The sequence below is a fragment of the Taudactylus pleione genome, unplaced genomic scaffold, assembly GCF_031769625.1.
Source record: "Taudactylus pleione unplaced genomic scaffold, aTauple2 ptg000156l, whole genome shotgun sequence".
Taxonomy (NCBI): Eukaryota; Metazoa; Chordata; class Amphibia; order Anura; family Myobatrachidae; genus Taudactylus; species Taudactylus pleione.
The window spans coordinates 22,670,880-22,684,893 of record NW_028284558.1 but is presented as its reverse complement, the minus strand read 5'-3'; the positions used below and the strand labels follow the sequence as shown (position 1 = coordinate 22,684,893).

The following is a 14,014-nucleotide window of genomic DNA, read 5'->3' as shown; positions in this document are numbered from 1 at the left end:
AAGGCTGTCCACAAGGAGAAGCCTACTCTCTGGCAGTGCAGGGCTTACTGACAAGCTCAGCTGTGCCTGTGAACATGAAACAGAAGTGTGGGAGATGGATCATATCAGTGTGGAGCTATCCGAGAGGGAGAGACCAAGATCGTCACTGACGAGTCCCTGTTTTTAAGGCCGGGCAATGGGCAAGATCCAATTTCTTAGCAAGCAATCTATATGAGCGGGATACGAGGCCCACTAAACTTCTGGGTCCCATAGATATGGCACCCCTTGCACCCACTATCTCTACGCCCATATTGCTGAATGTTTCATAGCTGCAGTCTCAGGCAAATTTCTTGTCAAAGTTAAGGCCCCCAAACACGGGGCGATATAGCAGGCGATTCGACTGATTTGTGCGATTTGCCTGCTATATCGTACCTTGTATGGCCCTGATATCGGGCCGAGCGCGCTTCCGCGGAGTCGCACATCACACCCCCTGATCTGTCTGCAGGACCATGAGATCAGGGGATGCGATGTGCGATCCCATGGATTGCTATGCAGGTGAGACAGGAGGGAGTCTGCATACCGGGCGGGCGGCCACCCGATCGCACCATGTGCGCGGACTGCCCGATATGTCGGACCACGGATCCCCTATCGCCTCGCACGGTGCAATCGCACCTTGTATGGGGACATTAAGTGTCCAAACTGGTATATACAGTCTGTCCTGACTTGAATGGGGTGAGGGAACAGGACTATATGTTATATATGGTTTCTGCTATTTACCCATGTGGAGTGTGGTATTCAATGAATGGTATACATATTTCATAAAATCAAATTTAGTCCGTATGGAGAATGGCATCCCATGCGCAGGTGTTACCCTAGTCCTCGTTGGCGGGTATGTTGATCTGCAACTGCTGCTTCCGTTCTCAGGCCCTGATTCAGAGCTGGACGCTCTGACAGAGTGCTCGTCTGAATCAGGGACGTCCCTTCTCCTTTTTGGAGCGGCCTCCTGGCCGCTCGCATAGCAGTGGGTGACCATTAGGGTCTCGCTGCCGCAAGCCCTGGAGTGCTTTTGGCTCTATCAGAGCCAAAAACACTCCCACTGACATCACTAGTGATGTCAGTGGGGCCAGCCCCAGACGGTAGGCGTTCCCATGGGAACGCCTCCGTCTGGACAGCCACACCCCCGGCACGCCCACCAAAGGGGGCGTGCTGTCAATCACCATCGACAGCACGCCCCCTTTGGTGCGAGACCCATAACGATGGCTTGGCCGTCGTTATTCGGGTCTCGCGCATGCGCACGACGGAGCCGGCTCCCTCGTGCGCATGCGCACTTGGGCAACATCGACCCGCTTGCGAGCGGGTCTGAATCAGGCCCTCAGCATGTTAGTAGGAGGTGCTCTCAGTCACAACAGGCAATGATAAGGACATGTATCCCCAGCAAGGGGGTCCCTTCATGTTTGTGTAAGGTGCCTCTCGGGGGTAATTGCCTTGTAATTTCACTCTTAAAGGTAGATTCATGTTCAAATAAGTATTATCAAAGTTTTCCCTGACTGGGGATTCTCTGTGAGAACATCGGTATATAAATAATGACCTTTATCATGTTTCAACTAAGCATTCAGGGAATGCAGATGGTTGTCATATGCACTGGCATTAAGTAGTGGGCTTGGTTGGGGGGGGTCAGTATTTCATGGTTACACGTGCATATGTTGTACCCTATTGGAGAGATCACCAGCTGATTCCAGATGTCACGACTGGACCCACGTTGTTAGTTGCTTATCGTTATTATTAATGTCACATTGAAAATAGTGGGTACAAATACATAAGGAGTGTATATACACGTAAATACATGGCCTAAAATCCTTTTGATTTTTTTGCAGTCATATCTAGTTTGTTGATATTCCTTGTACTCAGTATAGAAAGGCTTGTGAACAATTACTTAACTGGCTAATATTTGTTTTAAAAATGTACCCAAAATTGTTGATTTTTTTTTAAGTGATCAGATTGTGAAAATTATAGCTATTTAAACCCGATTCAGTTTAATTTTATTAACAAATATGCAACCGTGGCAGGGCAAGCCCAGCTTGGTGTGGCCAGATCTTATGATACAACCAAGCCAGGCAAGTGGTAATTATGGTTGCGTATCAGAGCAGATGCTCTCATAGTGTGAGCAGTTTTAAAGATGAGCGTCTGTTCACGTTGCAGTCTCAAGAACACTCTCTTGTAGTTCTGTTACCATTAGACAAACATAGCTGCTAGTGCTGGAGTGAGTAGTGTTTACTAATTACCCCCTTCACACAGAAAAGAAAAAAATACAAAAACCCGGCTTTTACCAAGCATTTGATGCACAGGTTTTTCTTTCCAATCCTAGCCTGTACCACCATTACACAGAAAAGCAATTTGCTGGGTCAAGCATTTGGACCCGATAATTTGCAGATCAAATTGGATATTTCTTCTGTGTGAAATGGTCAACTTGGGGCAAAGTTCCTGAATTGTGACCTGGATTGACCCTTTCACATAGAAGAAATATCCAGGTTGATCTGCAAATTATCGGGTCTAAATGCTTGACCCAGCAATTTGCTTTTTCTGTGTTGGTCTATGGAAACCTGTCAGTAGGAATTCCGTTACATAATTATACTAGCTAATATATGTTTTTGTGAGGCTGCTGTCAATATCCCGACCACGGGGATTCCGGCACTCAGAATGCCGGTGCCGGAATCCCGAAGGTAAGTAGCGGGGTTAGGGGGAGGGTTAGGGTTAGGCACTAAGGGGGGAGGGTAAGGGTTAGGCACTAAGGAGGGAGGTTGAGGGTTTAGGGTAGGGAGAGGGGGAGGGTTAGGATACCGTCTATCTATCCTAACCCTGTCGGGATGCCGGCGTCTGGATTCTGACTGCCGGGATCCCGAGCACCAGCATCCTGCACCCATCCCGTTTTGGTGGGATGGGAGTTATATGGATGGTAGTGCCTAACATTGGTGTGTGGTTGAGAGGCCATAGATGTATCAAGTAGTGAAAAGAGTGAAGTGGATCAGTAGAAAATTTTCCCATAACAACCAATCAGCTTCAAGGTATCATTGATCATCAAGTACATTCTATAAAATCATAGGTAGATGCTGATTGGTTGCTATGAGAAACTTCTTCACTCTCTTCACTACTTGATACATCACCCCCTATATTCATGTTGGAGGTAATTTTCAGATAATATACTTTATCTCATTATAAATATGTAGTTCTTTTGGTGTGTGTTTACACTGTGATCCTTTATTTTAGTTCTTTATTGATCTGTTTAATGTAGTTTTCCCCCTCTCCAGTTCTGTTTACCTCTTTGATTGCTATGAATGTGAGTTCTTCTTAGTTGCAATGACAATACGATGCGAATACATTATGATCTTCTTTTCCTTTTTTGAAGCTTCTCAGGTGTTCAACAATATGGATTTTGAGGGGTCTTACTGGTCTCTTTATGTATTGCATTGAGCGTGTCAAGTATATCATGTGGGTGCGCTGGGGATGAGTTTACTTAACCAGGGGGTCAGTGGTCTTGAACCTTAACTTCATTAAAGTATTTTACTATGGTAAAGTTGCTGAACCTGTGAGTCTGTTCCCATACACATTAGAATCAAATACGGGTTATTGCAGTAATGTCAGATGTATGAGCAATTGCATAGATCTGATTAGATTAGAATGATCCAGTTTGTTGGGAAGGCAAGTAATGGTTAGCTGATAGCCCCTCCAACTCTTATTTAATATCATTAGCTTACAGAGGGGGAGATGTTTCAAAGCTTCTAAAAAGGACAAATGGAGAAGTTGCCCATAGCAACCAATCAGCTTCACACTATCACTTATCAACTACATTCTATAAAATGATAGTAGCTGATTGATTGCAATGGGCAACTTCCCCATTTATCCTCTTTAGAAAGTTTGATACATCCTCTCCTTTGTTTTCCACCTTGATTAGATTTTATTAACTAGGATGGGACCACAAGTGTACAATTTTTCAAAGGTTATTCAAGTTGACTTAAGTCACCCAAATGTAACTGCTTGGACAGCTTACTAAATTTATACTGTGTTCTTATATATAATCCAGTATCTACATTCAATCTTGTCTGCAGTTTACGCTCTATATAAAGTAGTGGTACTATGATAAACTCTATAACAATTCTTTCTGTATTTTTAATTCTTGTTGATGGACCATAGTTACAACAAGGCGACTTTTTCAAGAAAAATAATATAGTCTTTAGATCACTCTTTAGATCACAAGCACTTGATATGGTCTGGTCACACCAGGACTGTGTAATATGCTGTGATTAATTTTTTATCTTTATGCATCCTATTTTTTTTTGTCATTGTCTTGCTCCAGACTAAGTAAACCCTAGAGCAGGCCTGGCCAACCTGTGGCTCTCCAGCTGTTGTGAAACTACACATCCCAGCATGCCCTGCCACAGTTTTAGCCAGTGCCAGATTAAGGTCCACATGGGCCTGGAGCTTAAATTTATGAATGGCCTATTGTGTGGCGCTGCAGGGGAGTTTGATAACTTCTGTGGCAGTGTGACCAGTGATGTGGTCTACACAGGGGGCATGGCTATGTCCATGGGGGCAAAACTTGCGCCTACCTTTAACAAATTTATAGTGGAGCTATAACAAAAAAGTTTTGTTTCTTTTGTGAAAGTGCAAACACAGCTGCCATCCGCGGCCTGCGGCACCTTGGAGGTTATGATTGACCATAATCACCCCTCATAGATGCAGCAGCTCCCTATATGCATACACACAGAGACATTATATATATATATATATATATATATACATACACATATATACACACTGTACATAAACACTAATATATTTATCAATGGGTTGGGTACGGGTTTCCAGCGCCGGCATCCCGCCAGGGTTAGGATAACAACACTTGCTGGTCAGTATCCTGACCCTCCCCCCTAGTGCCTAATCCTAACCTCTCCCCTCTGCACCCGTAAACCTAACCCTCTCTACTTAGTGTCCAACCCTCCCCCTAATGCTTAACCCTAAGCCCAGTACTTACAGTCAGAATGCCGGCGGTCAGGAAGCCGGGACCATGATTCTGACAGGTGTCAGGATTCCAGCACTGGCATTGTAAGCACCGGAATCCCGACTGTCGGTATAATGACCGTATCCAATACCAGTGAAGGCGACACTCTGACTGCGATTATGGATCACACAAGACCTCCAAGATGCTTTCAATGTTTCAGAATTCTTTACTTAGGTTCTTTAATCATGAAAGAACCTAAATCCCGGTACACACTAGGTCGACGTTGGACAGACCCGCGACCTATCTGTCGATTTTTAAGTGTATACACACTTGCCAATCATCTGCCCGATGACCCGGCCTTGACAGCTGCACAGCAGATCGGATATGTCTGTGAACCATGTCGTTCACAGACATATCCGCTGTACACACACGGTGATGCACTATGGATATATCGCCTGTTCAGCGGAATGGGGGATTTATCTAACAGTGTGTACCCAGCTTAAGTAAAGAGTTACTGTATTTTGAAAGCAATTGGATGTCCTGTGTGGTCCATAATCACCATCAGGGTCGCATTTATTGGCATAATTGTGTGGATGCCAACCTGTTGCAGAAGTTGGCAATTAAGGAGGACACTGGCGCAAATTCTATTTACGAGCATGCAGGGGCGTTTTAAGAGAGGAGGGGGCCCATGTGCACTCCTCGTGCGGGGCGCCCTCCTCTCTCCCTGGTGGCTGGCAGCCGACTGACGTGGCTGGCTAGCCACTGGAGCATTAGTCGACTCCGGGCACTAGAGTGTGCCCGGAGTCTACTACAAATGCGCAGAACGCCGGAAAATGGGCGGGGCAGACATTTTTCCGGTATTCTGAGCAGCAGTGACCCCCGACGCGGGACCTCGGACAGGTAAGTTTAAAAAAAATATGGGTGCAATATGTGCGGTGCGGGGCCCCCCTGGACCCGGGGGCCCGCACCGCACACACTGCACTCATTATAGATACACCACTGAGAGTAGGGGAGTGCCAGGTTCAACAACTGATCTATTTATATATATATATACACGGTATATAGCCACATGTAGATGGGCACTCCGGATAAACAAAGTATAATTGCCGTGGTGCCTTCCTAAACTTAACATCTATCCAGCAAACCTTCTCACAAATAGAAGCAGGCAGCACTCATCCGGACTTTGTAGAAACAAAAAGAGGGTTTATTTTTCCATATAAGCCGACGTTTCAAGGCCCGTACGGCCCTGATGACAAGGCCGTACGGTCCTTGAAACGTCGGCTTATATGGAAAAATAAACCCTCTTTTTGTTTCTACAAAGTCCGGATGAGTGCCGCCTGCTTCTATTTGTTAGAAGGTTTGCTGGATAGATGTTAAGTTTAGGAAGGCACCACGGCAATTATACTTTGTTTATCCGGAGTGCCCATCTACATGTGGCTATATACCGTATATATATATATATATATATATATATATATATATACCCACACATATACAAAAACATATACATATATATATATATATATATATACATGTGCACACATATACAAAAACATGTATATATATACATATATATATATATATATATATATATATATACATACACACACACACACATATATACACACAGTGTATATATATATATATATACATACAAATAAACACATTTGTGTATATATACACATATATACATACATACACATACATACATACATACATACACACAGTACATACACACACTTAATAGATGCCAGACATGACACTGACCTGTGGGAAGGAACGCTGGTTATGCATGCTGGCTTCTTCTCACAGCAGCTCAGCCTCTGCACTCTGCTCAAAAGGCTAACCTTATAGTTTAATTTCATTGCGCAGGGAGGAGGGGAGTAGTGGCCCCTTGGGTGAAACGGCTGGGCTTCAGATGACCCAGGGAACCGGAGCCAATTTCACATGGCCAGGGAAGCTAGTACGACCTGGGAGGCGGAGCTTCGCGCATCATGGGGGCGGGGCCTCAGACTGCAGGGCCAGGGAGAGAAATTGGGCAGTCAGTGACGGAGCTTCGGATGGCCGATGCGCGGAGGGGGGTGAATGGACCAGACTTCGAATCCTCCATCACTGCAATGCAGTGTTGTCGGATTCAAAGCAGTGCAGACAGTGTTCACAGGGATTTTTTTTTCCTGTCTGCACTGCGTTGGGCCTATTTTAATGGTTGGCCTGGAGCTGGAGCTCCACCCGGCCCATTAGTAATCCGGCCCTGGTTTTAGCATTCCCTAATAGCTAAACTTTGCAGGGCATGCTGGGACTTGTAGTTTCACAACAACTGGAGAGCCACAGGTTGGCTAGGCCTGACCTAGAGGGACATTCAATTAGGTGCAGGATTTACCCCATAGCTAATTGAACGCACTGCCTGATTCAGTTAAGCTGGGTACACACTGATATACTCGTTTTAACGGGCGATATATTTATAATGCAACGACGGGTGTGTACAGCGGATATGTCTGTGAACGACGTCGTTCACAGACACATCTGATCTGATGTGCAGCACAGCAGATGGCCGATATATCTGAACGATATATCGGCCATCTGCTGGTGTGTATGGACGACCCGCCGACTGCCCGTACACATGCTGAGGCACCCGGTGGTGATTGACAGCTCAACTTTAAATTGCCCGCCCATTTGAGCTGTCACATCGGGCATACGAATTGGGAAGTGTGTATACAGTTACTAATCGTCAGATAGATCGGCGACCCATCGCCCTAGTGTTTACCCAGTTTCGCTGCGGGAACCCCGCATGCTAAGCCCAGAGGGAGGATTTTTCCTTACAGTCTCAGGAGCTGCAAGGAAAAATCTGCATTATTTTCTTAGAAATCACGCAAGTATGGAGTCATTGCATTGTGATCGCTTCTTACAACCAAAGAGACTGCTAACAGTGTGTTCTCATGTAGATAAAGCTTAGTGAGGGTGTGGAGACGCAACTGCGGGTTATGCAGAGTTGGAAGTAAGCTTACAAAGCCTATCTGGTGGTGTAACATTTTCTCCTGTTATGGTGCAGGTGTGCACTGAAAATGATGACTAATAGCAGACAGTACAACTCTGCATGCCGGTGATTATACACATTTTTCTATGCATGTTTCTTTTCGACAGGTTGGGTATGGAATCCTGGCACTCTGGATGCTGGCTGTCAAATCACAGCAGCATCCCGATGCTGAGGATCCTGACAGGGGATATGTATGCTATCCCTCCCCCCTTTACCCCCTAACCCTCCAAGTTAGTGCCTAAACATAACCCTCCCCCCTTAGTGCCTAACCCTAACACCCCCAATGGTGGTGCCTAACCCTCCCTTCCCGCAGCCTATCCCCCGGGGTGCCTAAACCTAACCCTCTCCCCCTCCGCGGCTAAGGGCGCCAGCTGTACTTGCGATCGGGATGCCGGCCGTAAGGATCCCGGCGTTGGCATCTCCACTCATGCCGGCACCAATCTTCTGTCCGCAGTTCGGGATTGCAGTACCGGGATTTCATCAGCCGGCATCCCGATCGATTAATGCCCTCATTTAAGCACACTCTGAAATCACCAATATCTAGGAAGGAAGGAGTATTGTGTTAGTAAAATATGGCTTTTTCTGCCTGGATCCAGAAATATGACCAGATTATGCTTTATTATGCTACACTTCTTCCTTTGCCTCAGCACAGAGGCAGTCTTTTTATTAGGCTCTCCTAGTATTTCCTATTCATTTTTTACATCACTGGGCTTTAAATAGCTTGTATTCTTGTAAATATCATTTCAGACCACAAAATGGCTGCCTCCGCTGTGATGGGGCAACCACTACACAGTAAAAATAAAGTTAAATATAATAATGACTGCTAGAAATAGATTGTTATCTGAAGTTATTCTGCATATCATCAAGATCCGCTCCCACAAATAGGCACCTGCCACTCCCAGCAGTAATACCCACTGGAATGAATAACATGAGAGAAATGTCATTAGTAGACACACTGCCTAATATAAACAGCCTGCAGTTAAACTCACTAAAGTAGACAACCTCAGTGCCATGTATGGGATGCTCCATTATATATATATAGATTATAAGGATAGTATAAATCGAGCTCTAGTTCCGTGATCATAAACATAATTGATTTCCAATTTCCTTGTTATCTAATCAGCACATTGTATATTATGCCTTATAATACTGAAATTATATTTTTCAGGTAACATGAACCACCAATCTGTGTGTGCATATATATGTATGTGTGTGTGTGTGTGTATAATATATATATATATATATCGACAGGCCGGCACTCCAAAAAACTAAAACATTTACTTGCCCAGGTGCCTTCTCAGGACCAAGTTCCAAGCCCAAAATTTACCCACAGCAGAGCGGCACTCACGGGTCATTCAGTCACAAGTACAGGATGCCACATCCTCTATGTTTCAACGTTTCGGTTTATTCAACCTTTCTCAAGTATTCTTGAGAAAGGTTGAATAAACCAAAACGTTGAAACATCGTGGATGTGGCATCCTGTACTTGTGACTGAATGACCCGTGAGTGCCGCTCTGCTGTGGGTATATATATATATATATATATATATATATATATATCCTTTAGAATGTAAGCTCTTACGAGCCTGGCCTCTCCTCTCTTGTGCTTCTTCTTACTTTACTTTCATCTACTTCTTACCCCCCATCAGGGCACCTAACACTTGGTTGCTTGTGCTCTGTTGCATATCTAGGTGTTATGGTCTCTAATGTTTCAATGTATATTAACCATGTCCTTGTCCTATATTGTACTGTAAGTCACATGTCAAATTATTTGTTTATGTACTTTGTAAGGCGCTGCGGAACACTTGTGGCATCATATAAATGAAGGATAATAATATATATATGTGTATATACATATACACACACACACACATATATAGCTCCAGTGTATTCCTATAGCGTTGCATGGCAGCCCCGCAAAGATAAGGAAACAAGGCGGCACTCCTGGATTCAGTAACAACCATGTGTATTCAAGTATACAATCTGTATCTGTTTTTGATTACTTGAATACACGTTGTTGTTACTGAATCCAGGAGTGCCGCCTTGTTTCCTTATCTTTGCGGGGCTGCCATGCAATGCTATAGGAATACACTGTATATGCTAAATTAGGAGGGCACCCTGATTTACTCACCCGTCCTGAGTGCCGAACTACAAGAACTATATATATATATCTCGGCCCTCTCCAGTATGCTCGCAATTTAGGAGCTTCTCATGATGTTTCTCCAAGAGTAGTGTATCCCAGTATAAGGTGGAGTTGTTGAATACAATTTGTACATATTGGGAGGAGAAGTGACGTGGGGGTGAATATAAAGTGCTGCGTGCTCAACAAGTGTCAGTGCTGCGTACTGGAACAAAGTAACTTTATTGCTTATCTGTCTGAGTGTGTTCTTCCACTGGTACTTGTAGTGTTGTTGGTATCATGTAAGAGACAGAATAACAGAGTACATATCCACAAAGTGCAATATGTTTAAACCCACAACAATTTTATTAAATCTAAGCAATGTGCACATACAAGAAAAAATAAGAGGGTTCTTGGTTACATTATATTTATATATGTGTGTATATGTATATATATATATGTATACACACACACACACAGTGTAAGTAAGGTAAAGAATGTCCAGTGGAATGCGCAAATATGTGTATTAGTACATTTTTTAGCATAGTCATATGTACCACAGCCTGTGTAATGTTAATGGTCAGCATGGTGGTTGCGTGCACATTTTTGCTTGAGGAAGGCACCTGGGCATAGTATACTAAATTGTGCCATATAATATTAGCTGGCATCATAGGAATGAGAAAGTCAGAGGAATTTGTTCCACACAGCAGCAACGTTCCAAGAATGCCGACCCATTACTACTGATATTGACACATGCATTCACAGATATATATATATATATATATATATATATATATATATATATATATCCACTGATGGGTGATGTCTATAGCTCTATATTGTGGACATTTCATGCATGTTGTATCAGGTGCTATACTGGTGCTTTGTATACACTGCTTATGACTCCAGTGATACAATGATGTATTATTTATAGGAGAATGTAAATATACACAAATGCAATATGCTCATGTTTAGAAATTGCTCATTTATCAGGATGAAAGGTTCCCTGCTTGTCACCGAACGGTTAATATCTTTTGAACTCTTCCTTCCGCAGGTTGAGACGGCTCCGTATTCCTGGGCAGCTCTGAATGGCAAATTCACGTCTCTCCTCACAGCAGAACCCTGGAAAGATCTGTGACAGATGGGGCTAAGTCACAAACTTGCAGCCTAAGGCAGAATTTGTCGAACTTTCCAGAGTGTGCCCATATTTACCTGATCAGAGAAAAAAGAGAAAAATCTGCAGAGGAAGCCGAGCCTGGCTTCTTGTCATAGCTGACACAAAGCCATCTGCCACAAACCTGTGGCAGACTAAGAGCTCGCATCCCTGCCACCACCCTGGCTAAAATTATATACACATTCCCAGAGACATTGGGATGCCTTCACTCGCAGGAGAACTGTTCAGGAAAAAAAAAAAAAAGAGAGAGAAATCTGTGGCCTGTTGTATAACCGCACTCATGTATCCCATATGTGGTGCCACATCGAATTTCCGGATAAATCTCTTTTTATCCTTTGTACTGGATGACATGGTGCCTGAATTCTTTCTTTTTTGCTGACTCGATGGCAGCCAAGCTACAGCTTCAAACATTCACACTTGGCTGGATTTCTACCTATGCTGCCAGGTTATCATCGGAGCCTCATTGTGTCCTCAAAGGGCCACAGGGTCTGAAAGGAGGATCAGAGTGCGACTGGGCTAATTGGGCAGCCATCCATGAATTGTTTGCAGGCGAATGGGCCGCTGCAGTACTCCTCTATTTTTTTTTTTTATTTTGCAAATTAATGACTCCCTGGCACAGAGGTTTTTAAGTGAAGGTATTAATGAGAGGTCTGGCAGGTATTCCCGTGATTCACAGAGTTACATTTGCATTTAATTAATCTTAAAGAAAGCTTCAAGATAAACAGCTGTAATTCATAGGAACATGGGAAATCTGCTGCATAGTGCTATCTATCCCATACACCAGAAGCTCAGACACTTGTTTTAGAGTGAATAGATAACAGAGGGACAGGCGACTTTACATCAGAAACCTTTATGTTTTCTTACACTTCCCAGATAAGCCGAATCTTGAGATTATTTATCACTGCTACGTTTTAATCATAATGTTTTAAGAATTGGGCAGTGCTTCAATAAAAGATTTTGTGTGAGTAGTGACAGTCGTTTTGCGTGTTAGATTTGTAGTCTTATGGCATTTGGATGAATGTAACTGTTTAAAACCAATATAAAGACTGCGTCAATAGGTTACATGCTTATATATTTGTATTTTTTTTCCAGATCTGTTGAGAACAGCTTAGTATTGACTTATATACAATTTTATGCATACTGACTCCAAAACCGTTTGTATCCAAATTTGTAGCGAATTGGTATCCATAAGGCAATACACAAAGCAATGACATAATTAAAAAAAATTTAAACTGCCATTTAATTAAAAAAAAACCATAGGAAACATTGTCGGGTGCAAAGTTACTGATGATATCATTGTTAAAACCACAAAACAAATGATTTGTTTAATGAGGTCACAAGTGCTAAATTCCAAATATTTTACTTAACCTCTCTGATATTAAACCAAATCCCCTATTGTTTGTGTATTAAATGCATGAAGATGGTTAGGTTATTTACAGATGGTTTGCGATTATGAAGTCATTTGTAATGCACATCTTATGTATGATGTAACCAGAAATCCTTTTGATGCACAGATGTAATATATAGTATTTGAAATGCTTGAATCAGTGTTGGACTAATTATAGACAGCACCTTATGCACCACCCAGGCACATAGCTTCGCGCAACAAGATGTCAGAATTGGCTGAAGAGCAGAATTCTTTCACCGGTCAATGGGAGGAGTTGGGCGGAGTGAAGGACGATCCTGGCAAATACTGAGTAGACGCACTAGTGCAGGCCTGGCCAACCTGTAGCCCTCCGGCTGTTGTGAAACTACAGGTCCTAGCATGATTTACCAGCTGATCGGTGGGATGTTATGCTGGGACTTGAAGTTTTACAACCTGCACTAGTGTTTAAATGTTAGTGGTATGGTGCAGAGCATTATCATCGAAGTTAGAGTAAGGGATAGAGAGGGGAGAACACGCATTTCCTTGGACTTTGATGGGGCTCACTTTTGACCAATTTGTCATTTTAATATTTTCCTGCTTCCAATGGACCCTACAGATGTGTCATCCTACACCTATCTTTTTTTTTGCGCCACATAGAGCGAGACGCCTGGCACAACGAAGACACTCAGCCATGGGTAGTAGTTACTGAACTTTCATACGTTATCCTGAATTTGGGGTCTTATTTGCATTGTAGCTGTATTCTAAATCGCCTGTGTCCTAGACACCTAGGATTAGTATTTCTGTATAAAAGTAATTGATGTAAAGTCGCTGATTAAGCACAACAATGCATGGGGCGATGCATGGCGCAGCTCACTCATATCGGTCCTCTGTCTTTTGTCCTTTTATCCAGAATAGCATCTGAGTCGCACACAGCAGCTGCATGCACTGCCAGCGCCAGTATTCAGGGCACCCGTGCATTGTACTTTTGTTGCATTAGTCTTATATTTCGTGAAAACGTATGTGGCAGGATGCATGGCGCAGCTAAGTCACAAAGTTTGTGGTCAAACAGGGCTGCTTGGCGCGATTTAATAATATGTATAGGTGTCTCTAGGGGTACTTCTACAGATATTTCCTTATACATCTTTGCTGCAGTCACGTCAAACAGCCTCTCAGAGGGCCAGGTCCTGTGAGACTCTGCTAGCGCTGGGTGTCATTTTCTCCTCTTTTTAGGCGAAAATGCATCTAAGTCGCAATGTGATGGACTAGGAAGCACCAGGAGACTGTGCTGATTAATTTGATACGTGACACGACTGAGTGTCAGAATCCGTGTACGAAATGCTACAATGC

At 43.5% G+C, this 14,014-nt stretch overlaps 1 protein-coding gene across 13 annotated transcripts in view; it reads left to right on the top strand.

Annotated features, from left to right (window-relative positions):
- Window positions 1-12,776, top strand: part of QTMAN (queuosine-tRNA mannosyltransferase) — a 326,625-nt gene extending 313,849 nt beyond the window's left edge. For 9 of the 13 annotated variants that reach the window (XM_088474924.1, XM_088474925.1, XM_088474926.1 and 6 more), the window contains one exon: window positions 11,182-12,774. In XM_088474924.1, the coding sequence (XP_088331050.1) occupies window positions 11,182-11,265 (84 nt within the window). In that variant the 3' untranslated portion in view covers window positions 11,266-12,774. Of the gene's footprint in view, window positions 1-11,181 lie in introns of all 13 variants that reach the window. The other 4 variants (XM_088474929.1, XM_088474928.1, XM_088474931.1 and 1 more) reach the window with 4 other exon arrangements.
- Window positions 12,777-14,014: the final 1,238 nt, after the last annotated feature.